The 18,038-nt window shown below is 36.8% G+C and overlaps 1 protein-coding gene across 3 annotated transcripts in view; it reads right to left on the bottom strand.

Moving 5' to 3' along the window:
• The window catches only part of LOC150102422 (uncharacterized), a 251,333-nt gene that overhangs the window by 71,891 nt on the left and 161,404 nt on the right, over positions 1 to 18,038 (bottom strand). For all 3 annotated transcript variants that reach the window (XM_090399784.1, XM_090399785.1, XM_090399786.1), the window contains exon 7: positions 14,436 to 14,704. In XM_090399784.1, the coding sequence (XP_090255910.1) occupies positions 14,436 to 14,704 (269 nt within the window). The remainder of the gene's footprint in view (positions 1 to 14,435; positions 14,705 to 18,038) is intronic.

Below are 18,038 nucleotides of genomic sequence, written 5' to 3' on the forward strand. Positions count from 1 at the left end.
ATTTTTTCTCAGTGGATGGGCTGTGAAAAGTGATGTTTGTGTGTGCACCGAAAAGTGTGAAAGATTTTGTGAACTGTTAGGGTGAACAAAAAGAAGGAAAATATTAACATATGTGAAAAGTGTAATGATAAGTTAAAGCATTTTGAAATGGGAGAGCTATTCATCAATATTAATCAGAAATGAAAGTGTTAGTAATGATAACAAAGGGAATGGAGTGGAAGAGATCAGGCAAGAGTTGATGAAAATGAAAAGTGAAATAAAACAAGATTAAACATCCTAAGAAGAGGTTTAGCTGATGTGAATGAGAAGGAGGAAGCTAGTATTATGAAGAAAAAGTCAAAGAATAATCATATAGCATTGTATGAGGGGATCAATCATTAGAGGCGACGAATAATAAATTACAAAAATCATGCTTTCCTAGTGGAATATTGAAACAAATAACTCATGCTTTGCAGAGAAGAAATTGGCAAGTATCAGAATTAGTGATAGTGTGAGCATGAATGATTTAGATGGTGAAAACAGGAATGCTGATAGAGACTTGAGAAAGTTGTTGTATTAGGTAAAGAATAACAGCATTGTTGGGAACATTGTCAGTGTGCTACCCAGATATGATAAGAGTGAGTTCAGAAGGAGAGCAGAGATAATGAATTACAAGATCGCTGATTTGTGCCAAGCATAGGAGATTCAGTTTGTGAATTTTTGGAGTAAATTTGAAGGGAAGTGGAATCATTTAAGGTTTGGGCATTTAGAGAATCTATAGTTTTCTGAGAAGAAGGCAGAGAATCAAGACATTAGTGTAGCTAATGATTAAAAGGTGCTTGTAAAGCAGGATAGCACAGCCAAACAGTTGTAGGCAGGAGAAAAATGGATACGAGGTTGAGGATCTGATTGTGGCAGGGCAAGGTGATGAAATGCATAAAGTTGGTGATGAGACAGGTATAAATGGCAATCAGTCTCAGGATCAGGAAAATGGGAGTGGCCACACTGAAGTGAGAAGTGTAGTGTAGTGGTAGAGGTAGAGACTGTTGGTGGAATGGCCCCAAAGACAGAGGAATTGCTATGTTTGTATACAAATGTAAGAGTACTCAAAATAAGGGAGTTGAGCTTGTTGCATTGATTGAGTCATGCCCAAAGATGATTGACATAAGAACTGAATTGTCTGAAGATGATGTACTATTGGGAACAGAAATAGAAGGATGTACAATTTTGCATAAGGATAGGAAAGAGAAAAGAGTAGAGAGAGTATTGCTAATGACTGCAGAGGAACTGTGTCATAGTACACTTGCAGACTGAATCTGTGTGGAACATTGAAACTTGCCACATAAACAAACAGGTTAGTATATCTGATAGGATGTTGTTATAGACAAGGGAATGTAGAGAACAGCATAAAATGTTTAGGCAAATTAGTTGGGCGTGTAAAAGGAAGGTGATCCTGATGGGAGACTAATTATAAGAATGTAAATTGGAAGGAAGAGTACTGCATGGGAATAAGAGACTGAATTTGAGAGATAACCATCTTAAGTTTAGCATGTGACAGAAACAAATCAAGGTTATAGATTGTTGGATTTGGTGATATATTCAGAAGATGTGGTTGTTAATGAGATATTAATGCTGCCAATAATTGGTGAGAGTGATCAAGAGGTACTTGTTTGAGAAGTGGTGAAACAAGAAAAGGTTATTGCCAAAAAATGATATATATGTAGAATTATAAGGTAGGTGATTATGGAAAGCTCTGTAGTAGATGAACAATGGGTAGATGAACTGTGCAGAAAAGATGTTGACAGCATATGAGAATTCATAATGCAGAATCTGATACAAGTAAAATATAACTGCATACTAAGAGTTAAGCAAATAAAGCAAGAGTGAAAATTGATGAACAATGAAATCTTGCAAGTTATGTTTAAAAAGAAAATGTTATGGAGGATGTATAAGATAGTTGGTGGTGATCAGATCCATGAGGGGTAGAAAGTGTGGGCTAGGAAAGTGACAAACATGGTAAAGGAAGAAAATGCACAGTATGTAAGGAGATTGGCTGATCAGGCCAAGGTTAATTCAAATGAATTCTTTCTGATATATGGCAAGCAAGAGAGAAAATAATAAATGCTGGTTGACACTGGTGGATAGTCATGGAAGCAGAGTGACCATTGCAAAGGATAATAGTGGAATTATTAATAGCACTTTATCAGAATACATCATATTGATGTAAATAATGCTGCACAATATGTAGAAGGGGAGGTATTAGGAGAACTGGAAGTGAAAGAATCAGAAGTATATCAGGCGCTTATTGGATTATATGTTAATAAGGCTGTGGGAATGGAAGACATATCACCACATATTTTTAAGGAATATTCAAAATAGTTAGCTTATGCCCTTGACTTGATTATTTTTGAAAGTCTTCTGGTCGGTCCTAAAGAATTGAAAAAGGCAAAAGAGTGCCACTTCACAAGTATGGTTCTAGGATAGAAGTTCCCAATTACAGATCAATCTGTTATAACTGCAGTTGTAGATAAGGTTATGGAAAAACTGGTCAAGAATAGAATACAGGATTGTGTTGATGGACATAGGATTTTTTTATGATGATCAACATGGAGTTGTAAAGAGTAAGTCTTAATTTAGTTGTATTTTATGATAAGGTAATGAGTGTGTTGGATAAGGAAAAATCATATACAGTGATATTCTCAGACTATTTATCAGACTATTAATTATGGTCATATACACTGAAATGAAGAAATAGAACTTGCGAATAAAGAAAATGAATTTCTCGAGTTCCTTAGAGATAACTATCTCAGGAAGCACATGAAGGAGGGCATGCGAGAATCAAGAGTTTTAGATCGGATCATTTCATCAGAGCATGTGACTGGGGTTTCATACTTTCCTCTAGTTGGTGAAAGTGATCATGAAGTGATCACATCGGTTTGTGGCTTGTGATATGCAGACTTTTGTGAGGAAAGGATATATTTGGAATTATAAAGCTGGTGATTATGACAAGTTTAGGAGACAGCTTGGAGCTATAGAATGGAATGGGGAGTTGAGCCGTAAGGAAAGAAATGCTGCTTGGGAACTGACAAAGAAATACATAACAGCATCAATGTGTAAATGTATTCGGAAGGGCAAAAGGCTGAATAAGGTAGGTGTGAATTCAATGAATGAGGAGCTTAAGCATGAAATCTGGAAGAAGAAATACTTTGGAGGCAGTAAAAGATGAATAATGGTAATAATCAGTTACATGAAGAGTATAAAGAACAAGCCAGGAGAGTGACTCAGTTAGTAAGGAAAACAAAAGTGCACTATGAGCACAGAAATTGGCAAATCAGGCAAAGAAAAACCCAGAGAGTTTTTTTAAATATGTGTCAAATAGAAGAAAGAATGATCATGGTAAGATGATGTGAATGGATGAAAATGGTTGAATGGTAACTGTTGCAGAAGACATTGTTGAGGTATTCGGTAATCAATTTCTAAGGGTGTTTCATCCTGATCAGGGTGGAATCATGAGAAAATTAAGTGTAGTGGACATAGGAGAAATGGCTCAATTGTGAGTGAGCAGGAGGTATCTGAGGAAATAAATAACCTTGATGTCAATAAGGCAATAGGATTTGATGACATATCGCCATGCATCTTAAGGAAATGTTCCAGAGAATTGGCAGTAGCATTACCATGACTGGTTAATAACAATCTTGCAACAGCACAGGTTCCAAGGGAGTGGAAGGAGGGTAAAACTGTTCCACTGCATAAAGGTGGTGATAAGGATGTAGCTTCAAATCACTGGCCAATCTGTATATCTGATGTTGTGGTGAAGGTACTGGAGAGATTGGTGAGAAGTAGGATACAGAAATGGGTTGATAACAACAGTATTCTCTGTGGTTATCAGCGTGAGTTTGTTAAAGGGAGATCATGTTTCACTAACTTACTTATATACTGTAACAAGGTGACAAATACCTTGGACAGGAGAGATGCATACACAGTGGTGTACTTGGATTTTGCAAAAGCTTTTGACAGACTGCCACACAGCAAACTGTTAAATAAATTAAAACAGATGGGATCGGATAACAGACTTCTGAAGTTGTATGGGGGGGGGGACTTTGTTCCTATGGATCCTTTTCCACAGGAAAAAAGCAGAGGATTCTGGATGCAGCTGTTTCTTCAATAGCAACTTATGGATGTGAAATCTGGAACCTAAAGAAGTCTGATAAGATAACTGCTTTTGACATGTGGTATTACAGGAGACTGTTGAGGATGTCATATACTGAAAGACAGGCAAACAGATGGGTGCTAGAAAGGATTGGTAGAACTTTAAGACTTCTTAAGGGTATTAACAGAAGAAAGTGAAATATTTTAAATACATTGAAAGAATGAAAGGAAGATTTTTCAAAACAGTAATAGAAGGTCAAGTCCCTGGAAAAAGAGGAAGAGGCAAACCCTCAGTGAGATGAATGGATGGTATGTCTGGAGTGACATACCATCCATTCATCTCACTGAAGGTTTGCCTCTTCCTCTTTCTGAAAATTGGAACAACTATATGGCATCTGATAATGTCCAAGGAACTTACAGATGGAAGTACAAAAATAGTTTGTGATATATATTATTAAAATATTCTGGATTACAGATAGTTGTAACAATCTTTATTTTTGGGTTAAAAAATATATTATACATAACAAGAAATTATATTATTGTTTTAATCCTATATGTTGAGGATGTTATTATTGAGAGAGACCTCCAGAGAGTCAGTGTTATAAATGTTGTTTCCTAAATTTATTAGGATTTAAGATGGCATTATTTAGGTAGGGGACATTACTCTCTGGTTCCCCTTTACATGTCCTATCGATACTCAAACTACCTATCAAATCTGTGGCCGTCACTTAGATTGCTCATGTGTGCGAATTCAATAAACAAAGAAACTACCCTGGATAGAGCCAATTCCTTTATTGAAAATCTGGAGCTGTCTCCTCATTGGGTTCTGGAAAATTTGTTTGTTAATGCTGCGCCATCCAGAACCCTTAGATCAGAAAAAGCTTCTTAATCAAGGAGTGAACTCTCAGTGTGATACACAGTTATACAATTTATATAATAACAGTTTCCAAATTAGCTAAATCCCTTAATTTAAACTCTCATTACAGTCACGGTGTTCCCCAATTAATTACTTCCGCTCAGGTTCTATTTTTGATGAGTGGTGCATTGGATTCATAAATCAGGCAATTTGTTAGGTAAAAGAAAAAGGGGGGTGCTTAAGGGTCAAAGCTGTATAACTGAGAGGAGACCTCCACATAGCCTTTAAAGGAATGTGGAGAACCGACCAGGGCTTCTGACCTAATGTCCAATCCTCACCTTTTCGTGGTGCACCCTGTTGGGTATCTACTTGGATACTGGACGGACGAGGATGGGCAGGCAATTTGGGATTTAGCCGACCAAATTATATTCTTATTGGTTAAACCAAAATATAGAATGATGGTACAACATGACAAAATTTCATGCCGGCTGGGGCATCGCCCGGTTAAACAAGGCCCCCGTTGTTTTTGCCAGGGAACCAGGGCGAACAGCGAAAAGTCAGCTACTGGAACAAATCTGAAAATAAACCCCAACTCAACATCACCAGAGTTAAAGATCGGTACTATCAACGTAAGAAGACTGAATGGCAAAAAAATGGAGCTAGCTGAGGAATTAGATAAGTACCAGATCAACATAATAGGGGTGACTGAAACAAAAAAGACCAAAACTGGTGAGATCTTTCTGAGCAATAAATACAAAATGTTATATTTTGGCAATGACAATCAAGGAAAAGGAGTAGCCATAGTATTCAACACAAAATACAAGGCTAATCTTCTTGAATGGCAGTCAGTCTCAAGTAGAGTAATGTGGGCAAATTTGAGAATGAGGAACTGGACAATGAGACTTATTTGTGCTTATGGTCCCACAGAAGGATCTACTAAGGTAGAAGTGGAGGAATTTTTTGACGCTTTAGAAAAAGCAACTGACACTATGAAAAATGAAAAGTTGATCCTTGTTGGGGATCTAAATAGCAGAGTAGGAAATGATTGTGAGACATACAAAAATAATTTGGGAAAATTTGGAGAAAAGAGCAAAGCTAATAATAATGGCAAATATCTGTTGGATTTCTGCTCAGGACATGGACTGGTTATTACTAACACCATGTTCCAACATAAAAATGTGCACAAATTCACATGGAGAGAAGAGGCCAGGAATAAGAAAAGTCTCATTGACTATGTTATTGTTGATAGTGATGTTTTCTCTCTGGTGCAGGACACCAGAGTGTACAGAGGATTTGAAATTGGAAGTGATCACTATTTAGTCTTGAGCAGGATAAAATTGAATTTCATATTGAAAAGAATAACATGTAAGAAAGTTTTAAAGCAAATAAAAGTTGAGCAGCTCTCAGATGTGAACAGTAGACTAAAATACACAAAGATTATTTGAAGAAAAAATGAAAGAGTTTGAGAACAGGAATCAAACCTTGGAGATTCAGTGGCAAACTCTGAAGAAAACATTGATTGATTCTGCCAGAGAGGCATGTGGTGAGGTTGTCTGTAAGGATAAAAAAATCAGAACTCCCTGGTGGATACAGGAAGTTAAAGAGGCAGTGAAGGAAAAGAAGAAAGCATACCAAAAGTTCCTGTCAAATAAGTCAGCTTGTGCTCTTAGAGAATATAGAGACAAATGCAAGAATGCTAAACACTGTGTAAAACTAGCTAAACAAAAGTCATGGGAGGACTTTGGCAAGAATATAGAAAATAAATATCAAGAAGATGGCAAAATATTCTAGAGGTTGTTGAAAAAGCTTAAGAATGGAGGAAAGAGTGCTATAAAAGGAATTAGAGATGATAAAGGTGACATGAAAACGGGAGAAAAAGATATCCTTGAAGTATGGAGTAATTACTTTGAAAAACTGCTAAATGAAACAAGCAGTGATGACAGCACAGTGGTAAAAAAACACTGACCAGGCATGCAGTCAAGAATACATATCCATACTTGAAGTAGAAACAGCCATCAAAGGCTTGAAATGTGGAAAGGCAGCAGGAGTAGATGATATTCGACCAGAAATGCTGAAGTATGGTGGTATAAGAGTCTTATAGTGGCTACACTGCATAGTTCAGAGAAAGCCTGGACAGAGGGATGAATTCCCAATGATTGGAGTAGAGTTCTCATAGTACCATATATAAAAAGGAAAATGAAACTGTATGTGAGAATTACAGAGGTATTTCCCTACTGAGTGTTCCTAACAAGACCTATGCAAGTATACTTGAGAAACGGTTCAGAAGAATTGTGGAAGAAAAGCTTGGTGAAGAACAAGCTGAATTCAGGCCAAATAGAGGCTGTCAGGATCAGATCTTCACTTTATGACAAATAGCCGAGAAAGCATGGGAATATAACAAAGATCTGTATTTAAGTTTTGTCGATCTGGAAAAGGCATATGACAAGGTGCCAAGAGAGAAGCTATTCAATACGCTGCAGTTATATGGTGTCAATGGGGCATTATATCAAGCAATACTTAGTCTTTATTTGAGTTGTAAGTCAGCAGTTAGAATTGAAGGAAGTACAGGAAGATGGTTTAATGTTAAATCTGGTGTGAGACAAGGATGTACATTATCCCCTCTGTTATTCATTATCTATATGGATCACATTATGAAGGAAAGTGGTATTAAACATGATATCAAAATTGGAGATGTTAATGTCAGCTCTTTGCTTTATGCGGATGATGTTATACTTCTAAATAAATCCGCTACAAGTCTGCAAGATTCTCTGACTAAATTGAATAGCTGTTGTAATATATATGGTATGAAGGTCAGCAACAAAAAGACAAAGACAATGAAAATAGGCAGAATCATTGAAAATGTCAACTGTGTTGTGAATGGAGAACCTGTGGAACAAGTAAAACATTTCAGCTACTTAGGCATGATTTTTACTGAAGATGGTAAATTAAATATAGAAATAGACAACAGAATCAGCAAAGCTGGTATGGTGGGAAGTCAATTGAATAAATTCATATGGAATAAGAGAGAAATTAGTCGGAACACTAAATTAGCTGTATACAAGACAGTGTTCAAACCAGTTTTAACTTATGGATCTGAGAGCTGGGTCAGAAGTAAAACACTTGACCAAAGACTAGAGACCACAGATATGAGAGTCCTGAGAAAGATTATAGGCATGAACAGATGGCATCAATGGCAGTATCATATTAAAAACGAGGATATTAGGAAAGAACTTGACATTGTCAGCATCCAGGAATGCATTAGCAGAGCTAATCTCAGGTGTTGTGGTCACTTAAACAGAATAGGCGAAGAAAGATTAGCAAAACAAGTGTTCTCTGCCAGGTTGGCAGCAAAACGACCCAGAGGAAGACCAAGATATAGGTGGATTGATACGGTACAAAGTGCTTTAGACGATAGAAATATAAGATCTGATAATGTTGGAGTGTTGACAAGTAAAAGACTGATTTGGAGGAAAATTGTAGATAGGAAATTAATAATGATGAAATTTTTTTCATGTAGTACTATCATATCCTGTACACCCCTTGAGGGTACATGGCAGGAATTTGATGATGATGATGAAGAAAAAGGGTTTATTCATCAAACTATCACAATACAAATTTACAAGACTTGTCATATAACTAAAGTAAATCTTTCTCCTAAGTTAACAGACTTAACTATACAAAACTTCAATATTCCTAGTTGAACTCTACCATGAGACAATATTAATTATGACTCCATTCACTGATTTCTAACAATCGGATCTACAATTTCTCTCAATGTTTAACTTATCAAGCTTCAAGCATTACTAAACTACAACATACTATAGACAAATTATCACCACACTATATCAGAATTCACTTTCATAGATAAAACATTCTGGTATCAGGCTAAGCCCTAAAGTCCTGTTTCATATCTTATATAGGTCCCACTGATATTTCTTGCACATTAATACACACAAAGGAAACTAAAAGATTCGTACATTACCGGGGCGGGCTTCGTCAAGTCTGTCTCTCGATCCTTACAATTCTTTCCACGGCTCATTCCTCCTCCTTCCTCGCAGTTGTCTTTCCGATGGGTCAGCCTGGAACTCGCAATCATGAATTATCCTCTCCGATGTAGATGAGAATAGCTCTGCTTAAGTTGGTCCACGTGGTCTAGCATGACGATCAGTTTGCATTGATTCTTCCCACTTTACTGACGAAATGCCCACACTTGGCTCGCTACTCGGCTGCATCTAGACATTGTTCTGTTGACCGCTCTCACGTGGTCATTCTCAGGGAATAACTCGAGTTGGGCCCCTCAAGTGACCTGCGCCAAAGTTGAGAGAGAAGCAACCAAATGAAGAGCGCTGAGAGTAAGAGCCTACCAGAGAGAGCAAGCTAGCCATGTCAATCTTTTTATATCGTACCTTGAGCGGCGCTTCTACAGCATCGAACTTTTCTGCTCGGCACTACTACTTTGCATGCAGTTCCAGTCCTTCTCCTCGCATCTCCTGGGAAACTCCTGCATGCAACTTACTCCATATGTACGTGACTGTCATGGGGCATGTTACTAATACAAATGTCTCGTTTGAGAACTTTGAACTCTCTTTTACACACTACCATAATTCTCGTTAATTTTTCTTCCATGTTTAAATTTACAAGAACAGGTAATATTATCTTACATAGAATAGTCCAATATTAAAAACGTTTATTTTTTTAAGCAATTAATATCTGTACTTATATACAAGTATTTCTCTCAGTGTCTTGATGCTTGTAAAATCCTGAATGAAATATTTCACAACGAAATCTCTTCATTCAAGATTTAACAAAGGTTTCCACTTTCATTTAAAAAAATTTTTTTCAAAAATTTTTCTTCAAGTTAATCCTCACAATTTCTGGAGGGGACTTCTTCATGTGTCTGATCTTCAAGTTATCTCTAGATTGGAATACATTCTCTGACTCTTCCCTTTCTATTCCACCTCTTACATTATGTTGTATTCTTCTTTGGTTATAGATGAATTTTACTTCATCGTGGCTGCTTTGCGCCTTACGTGATGTGAGCATATCATGCCTTAGTTTTCCATAGACTCTTCTAGCCCTTTTAATGATACAAATATAATTAATCCCAATCACCTTCGGCTGAACTTCATCCAGACTCTCGTTTGTGTTGTTGGTTACAACGGGTAGTTTGACCTCTAATGTGCAATTAGTTTCAGAATGATTTCTCTCTCTCGATGAGGAGGCTTCTTCTGAACTAGATTGATTGCATGTTATGATTTCTCCATTCTCTGAGTCTGTTCTACATTGTCTCCACACCTTGACTCGATGTCGAGCGAGTTCTTATACCTATTCAAATGAGGTGGTCTTTGATTCTCTTTAGTTATCCTTTTTCTTCCAAGAAGGGATATTTCGTTCCATGCGTAATCACACAAGAATTTATGCCTTACAAGGAAATCATTTCCAAATATCAATTTTATGTGTGGGAGGGAATTCCTGGGAAGGACTAAGAACTCATGCCAAACACACAAATTGAATTCTGGCAAATGCACTTTCAAATTTACTGACTTGGTTGCATGAATCGTGGAGGTTGCTATTCCTGACAGTCTTACTGATCTTCTAAAGTGCAAGACTCCTTTTCTTACATAGGGTTCCAATGCCTTGAAATAATCTCCTGAAATAATGGAGGTCTGTGAACCAGTGTCTAACAACGCTTTACAATATTTTCCACAAATCCTTCCCTCTACAATCATTCCAGAAGACTGCTCTTGATATCGTCGGCCCTTCTTCCAGGTTTGGTTGGCATATACATGGGACTTTGACTCCTCATTATAACTCTTGTTGGAACGTTTCCTGCTGCTATAACATGACTTATTTTTTTTCACGGTATTAACAACACCACAAACACTTTTATCCACAAGGATGTTTTATTAATGCTAATATTTCGCTGATTTTCAACTCAGCATCATCAGAGCACAACACACATGTAAACGCAACAGTGAGTGAGTGAAACAATATAATTGCAATAGACAAAAGATCTAAAGTCCTATTTTTGGCGCCCTGTAACGGGGAAAAAAAAAAAGAAAAAAAAAAGAAAAAAAAAGCAGCAGTTATCCAGGAGTTTTTCTTAGGATAACTTCCTAAGAAAAACTCCTGGATAACTGCTGGTGTTTTTTTTTTTTTTTTTTTCCCGTTAGAGGGCGCCAAAAATAGGACTTTAGATCTTTTGTCTTTTGCAATTATATTGTTTCACTCACTCACTGTTGCGTTTACATGTGTGTTGTGCTCTGATGATGCTGAGTTGAAAATCAGCGAAATATTAGCGTTAATAAAACATCCTTGTGGATAAAAGTGTTTGTGGTGTTGTTAATGCCGTGAAAAAAAAATAAGTCATGAATAACCATCAACGCCTAAGCTTATCAGTTAGATTAATGATGCTGCTATAACAATTGTGGGCAAGATACCCAATCTTATTGCAATTGAAGCACCTAGGTGGTTCTCTTCTATCATTTCGTTCATCGACTCTCCTCGATGTTAGGGGAGACACTACGGCATCTTGAGTTGTTACCGTTGCCAGTTTCTGCACCACAGCGTCCAACCAATCAAGCAAAGGTTGTTGCTTGATCAGTTGGATGGGAAACTCCTATTGAACATTCTATTGAACGCAGTAGCAAAATATAGACCAATCAGTATCTCAAGGTGTGGTGGTAAAAGTACTAGAAAATTTGTCAAAAAGAGAATTCAAGAATAGGTGGATAAAGATATGATACTGTATGAGGAGAAAAATGACTTTGTGAAGGTTAGGTGTATGCCTTAGTAATTTACTAACTTTTTTTTATAATTGAGTAAATCAGATGGATAAAGGAAATGGCTATACAATGATTCTGCGGGATTTTGCAAAGGCATTTGACAGAATACCACACGGAATTCTGTTACACAAATTAGAACACAGGAGGGATACGATGCTGCTGAACAGATATGGAGGAGCAGAATCCAGGTGAAAACAGGTCACGTGGTGTGCTGCAAGGTTCAGTGTTGGGATCACTACTGTTTAATTTGTACATAAATGATATAGAAAATAACCTGAAAGGAAATATTCATTTGTTTACTGATCATGCAAAATTAGGAATAGTTACTCAAGGTGATATGAGCAAAAGATAATGGGTGTCAGTTTAATGTGGAGAAATGTAAAGTTATGAATTTTGGAATAAACAGCTTACAAGATGTGTACACATTGATGGAACTGTACTACAGAAAATAAATGATGCAAGAGATTTAGGAGTCACAGTGGTAGACAGAGTTAAAGTTTAGAGGATTGCTAAGGTAGCCCATAAGATTGAAGACTGAAGGCAATTGAAGAACACGTTATCAAGTAGAGATAAGGAAGTTATTATTATTCTTATTATTATAACCCTGGTCTACTGGGTTTCTTGGGGATGAGGAAGCAGTGGAGAAAATTCAGAGGTGAGTGACCAAGATGGTGAGTGGTCTGTGGATTGTTCCCTATGAGGATAGATTGCCTGATTCATGCTACCTCTCAAATCATTAGTGCCAACCATCACTATCATCTCATCCACATTCTCACCTTGCTTTTTTTGTCATAGACACACTCAATTGTTTCTCCAAGTAAGCACTCTTCTAACATTCTATTCTGTACACTATGAATCATTGATCCTCCCAGATCCCTGCTCACATACATCTCTCACTCTCTTCCTCCTTCCTGTGTCATTTCTCATCTCTCTATCCTTCGCTCTCTTGACTTTCTTTAATTCCCACTCTTCACCTGGTTTGCCCATTCTCTCTCTCATTTCTCTCACATTTCTTGTTCATCTCAAATCAGTCAGCCTTTTTTTAAGTCTTCTAAGCTCTCCCTTCACATAAATTGACTCATTTTCATACCTTCCATACCTCTATCTCCCTCCCTCCAAGCATTCAACCCTCAGTTCAAGATTCACTAATAGTCATCATTCTTCTGATCTTCCATATCTCCTCTTACACTACCTAATGTAGTGCATCACCACCTCATACTCACTTTCCTACCTGTTGATCATGCCACTCTTAACACTCTGCCAGCAAAGAGCCATTTTCCTTATATCATTATCACCACCACTGAAACCAGCAATATTGACATTTGAATTACCCAGCTCTCTTTCTACCGTCTACATTATATGCAAAAATAAGCCTGATTCTTACATGCCACAGGCACAATATGCTATAAAATTATCTACGATATTATGCAAAACAATCTTTATACGGTGGCAGGCTGAGTGACAATGTATCATTAAACAGGGGCACAGCAACCATGCAGAGGTAAATAATCAACAGCAAGAAATGGTGCAACATACAAAGCAATATACTGAAAAAGTACAGTAAAACCCCGAAGTTACGCAAAGGTGGGACTAACAAAAAGCACGCAATTCGAATTCGCGTAACTTGGGGTATAATTCTGCATGTAATTTATATATACAAACATACAATTGGGACCAAAGGCTTACAAAAAAACCTATTTTTTTAATAAATATAATCATAATTGTAGTTTTTCGTACATAAAAAAAGAAAGTTTTTTCGACATCGATGGTTTCATAAAATCTAATAGATTCGTCTGACGGCATAATGTCTTTTTCTTGTCATGCAAAATTTCTTCATACCAAGCTATTGATTTTTTTATTCCTTGCCTTGTGGCTACAATTCGTTCCTCATTAGAATCTATTTCCTCCAAAATCTGTAAACCTTTCTTTTATGATTGTTCTTACTGTGGATTCCTGTAGATCGAACTTCTTTGCTAGCTCACAAATTTTCATTCAGCCTTCAAAATCCTTAATAATGTTGAGTTTTGTTTCCAAAGTCAATGTTTTTCTTTTCTTGCTAACTGTAGAAGAATCGGACTTGCTTCTTTTGATGACATTATTATTTTTTATGTGATAAAATTTTTATCAAGAACATAACATTAAACAATCGCAAGGTTTGTAGACTATAAAAATCGTGTATGAATGGAGACCGCGGGAAACACGTCAGTGCTTGTTCACAGCATGTGCGACACTAGCGAATGCGGCTGGCGCCTGAAAGATATGACTAGTGGTGAGGCATGAAGCGGGACGGGAATACGTACATATAAGAAACTGCGTAACTCCGGATTCACATAAGTCAGGGTAGCACAAGTCGGGGTATGACTGTACTTCAAACTTACAAAATTCAAAATGCAATTACACAAACCCAATCACAACACAGGTTAAATTTACTCTACATTTATAATAAAAGCACTAATAATTAATATTGAAACTTGTTTTTTATGCTATCTATTACTGCTGAAGACAAGCTCTTTGTGGGAAAGCTCATATTCTCATAAGATTCTCACAAAAGCTTGTGACACTAACAGTACTAAGAAAAGGTTTTACTGTAATAAAAGTGAATAAAGCTCAAAATACCATTCAATGAATGTCTAACTTGAAGTTTATTACTACAAAGAAAGGCTTACCCTGCATGTGGAGGTTTAGAAATAATGGCAGGTGATGTTGTAGTAGTTGTAATGACTGAGTTATCTGTATAATTTTTCTCCCAGTCAAAAGGATCTGTATCACGAATTCCTCGTCTCTTCATGCATCTTTCAAACAAACCTGCCAATAGATTATAATCTGGTCTATCATAGTAATCTAATGTCAAAATGTGGTCTAGAAATTGACGAAAATCTGAAGGAAGATGTTTTAAAAGCAAACGGTGATCATACTTTTCCTTCATGGCTCCCACCTTAAATCATGAAAATAAAAGAAATGAAGAGGTTATCCTTATGAATGAAAGATAGCATAAAAAATAATTCTAAACGAAAAATAAGATCTCAATGGAGTAAGTTGTTAACTACAATGTGCCTCACCTGCCACTTTCTTTTTTTTATTTTAATGTTAATACACAATTACAACTAGTAGCTCACAGATATTTAGTAGTTAAGCTATGGATTAAATAACCCAGAACTAGACTTTCAAGACCAGATGCAAAGCTCTTTAAAACCCAAACACTTTATGTTCTAGTGAGTGAGGTGGAGGTCTCACACTAGGTTAATGAAAATTGATTATCACCTAAATATAATGATAAAAGAAACAATGTAAAAACAAACTACTAAGCAGTACCATATTCATTTATTTTATGTATGTATGTTCTGCAGAAAGTCTGGATTTCAAAATTATCATAAGTATGATTCATAATGCTGTGGCAACATCATGTTTAAAGATATATTGCTAAACCATGTGCAATAAATCTGAACTTACAACAGTCACTACTGTAATGCAAAGTTAAGGACCTCCTAAGTTGATGTATATACAGCATGTAAGTGTATATAATCCTTATATAAAAATGGATTCCCATCCCATGCTATTAAAGTTACATGATGGGAACCAACAGTGAAATGTTGCTGTTTGCATGCATGAACAAATAGAGCTGCCATATGCTTTATCTTTCTATCTTCTTTTTTGAAAAGGTGAGACTACTGATAGATGCAGCAACATTTTATGTGAGTGGATAGAGGGAGGTGAATATCTTAATGACATTATATAGAGCACTGAATACCTCCATCATATCCAGAAATAACAAAAGCTTCTTATGCCAAGTGGAATGCAAAATAAGAAGATGGTCTTCAAGGTAAAGCCACAACACTATTCATTAGAAATTCATGCGTACTCGAAAGAAACATTCTGTGATATGTGGTATTATGAAAAAAGCTATTACTTGGCTTCCAAATTCACACGGCTTCCCAATTTCTTTGTGTAAGGAGTTAATGAAAACCAATCTAAATACTCCAAAGGCAGCAAACATTGATGACTTGAAGGTATAGTTTGCTAATGCTTTCCAGCAAATTATAATGTGTATGTTGAATGTCGAGTGGGATAATCTGATCGCATGACTGATTGTGTCGAGTATGTAAGATATTGGAAAGGAAGAGAAGACGTGCTTTGAGCCTGAATGTGTTTAATTTTTTGTTAAATAACTAATGCCAAATATTAGTTGTAAAAATAAATAGTTTCTATGTCATAATTTTATATTTTATCTATATCCAAATGAATTATTCTGTAGTATTCAAGTTCACTCATAGACTGAAACAAAACAAACAGCAAAAGTTCATTTCTGTCCAAGGTAATTTCTGGAAGAGTACCTGCATACAACAACCACTCTTTCATTCCCTCCCATCCTTAAATTGAAAAAGAGAAAGAGAGAGAGAGAGAGAATCAGAATTCTTAGAAGCTAGTCAAAGATTTCCAAGGCATTTAAGGGCTTCAACTTATGTTCTACTTTTCCATCTCTTATAACTGGATATCAGTTTTCTTTTCTCTCTCTCTCTCTCAGGTCATTCTGTGCATGTAACAATTTACCTACTAATACAGGGTTCCATTATTTTATCCTCTTTCATTTCTGTTATTCAGTGTTTCATCATTCACCCACTCTTCTTGTATACACATAAACGACTTTCTCTCACTGATCTCAAACTCTACCCACTTCATCAATTTTGATGAAGTGCACTCTCCATTCCTCCTACTCGTGCAACTAACTTTAGAGTGCTTAAAGGTCTCAAGCTTGGAAATTTATAACCAGTGCCATAAAGAGTGAATGCCACAGCATCCTTCAATGGGATGATGACAACCTAGTCACCTTCAGTGCTTCAAGAAACAAGTTTTCTTTTTTTTTTTTCTCACAAAAAAGACATTAGTTCTTCTCTCCCTACATTGGATAAGATAGCTCAGCAGTCAAGACTAGATTTTTTTTTTCTCAGATTGACACCACTAGCCTTTACTGGAATAAGTCACTTCTATAGCAACCTCAGCTACCAAAAAAAAATGTAGATTTCTTTATGCTCAAGCTGTTACTTCATCTGTCCAGATTCTCACTCTGCACAATCCAAAATCTCCCAATCTTGGTATACTGCTCTCACATTTGGAGTGGTACACCAAAAACCTCTAAAAATTCTTGATGCTGTCCAGAAGAGAGCAGTTTGACTACTCCTTCCATATACTCTCTTCAGCCACTCTCACAGGTGCCTTTTCTACAGATATTTCCATAGGCACCATTCAGTGTAACTCTAATTCATCATTGCCTCCCCATTTCTGCTATATCTACAATAACACAAGCAACAGCTGCCCAACATTCATTTATAATTGAGACTGATAACCCACTGAACCTGCTTACTGCTATTTCTTTCATTTCATCTATTTGTGTTCTCTGGAACAGCCTCGCCATAAAGTATTCCCTGAAGACTACAACCTCCATCTCTTCAAAAGCAATTTCATCAGATTGCTTTTCTCTTGGCTCCTGCCCATACATGGCAGTGATGTGCTGTAATTTTTGCAACATCTTGTGCTTATGTGGGAGGGGGGGGGGAATATTTACAGCAAAACATAGTAACTTCTTAGTTCTCACATGCTATATTATGGTAACGAAAGTTTATTTTTCACTTGGTTAGACTATAATAAATTTAGTTTAATCCTTTATCCAAGTGTTAGCAAACAAAGTTTGCGCCTGAAAGTATCTTCAGAACTGGGGTAAGGTGGTACAACAGCGGGCAACTCGTTGCAACGGTGGAGCAAGCTAACATCACTCCTATCTCAGTATCTCCCATAATGCAAAACACATCTCCTTGAGGATATGATTAATGTTATGCATTAAAGGAAGGGCCACTACCCAGACTAGTTTCGACCTTTATTGAGGTCTCTTCAGTGGGAGCCAGGCCCAAGTGGAGATACCAGGCAGAAGCATTAGCAAGGTCATCTCCACCTATAGGAGTTGCCAAACGGTATGCCACCTTTTTATTAAATTACTCTGGATTTAGAGAAAGATGTTGAAAGTTTATTTTTCACTTGGTCAGACTATAATAAATTTAGTTTAATCCTTTATCCAAGTGTTAGCAAACAACGTTTGCACCTGAAAGTATCTTCAGGACTGGGGTAAGGTGGTACAACACTGGCAACTCGTTGCAAAGGTGGAGCAAGCTAACATCACTCCTATCTCAGTATCTCCCATAATGCAAAACACATCTCCTTGCGGATATGATTAATGTTATGCATTAAGGGAAGGGCCACTACCCAGACTAATTTCGACC

This window comes from Typopeltis vanoorti, chromosome 10 (genome assembly GCF_054136105.1).
Source record: "Typopeltis vanoorti isolate ZY-2024b chromosome 10, IOZ_Tvanoo_1.0, whole genome shotgun sequence".
In the NCBI taxonomy this organism is placed as follows: Eukaryota; Metazoa; Arthropoda; class Arachnida; order Uropygi; family Thelyphonidae; genus Typopeltis; species Typopeltis vanoorti.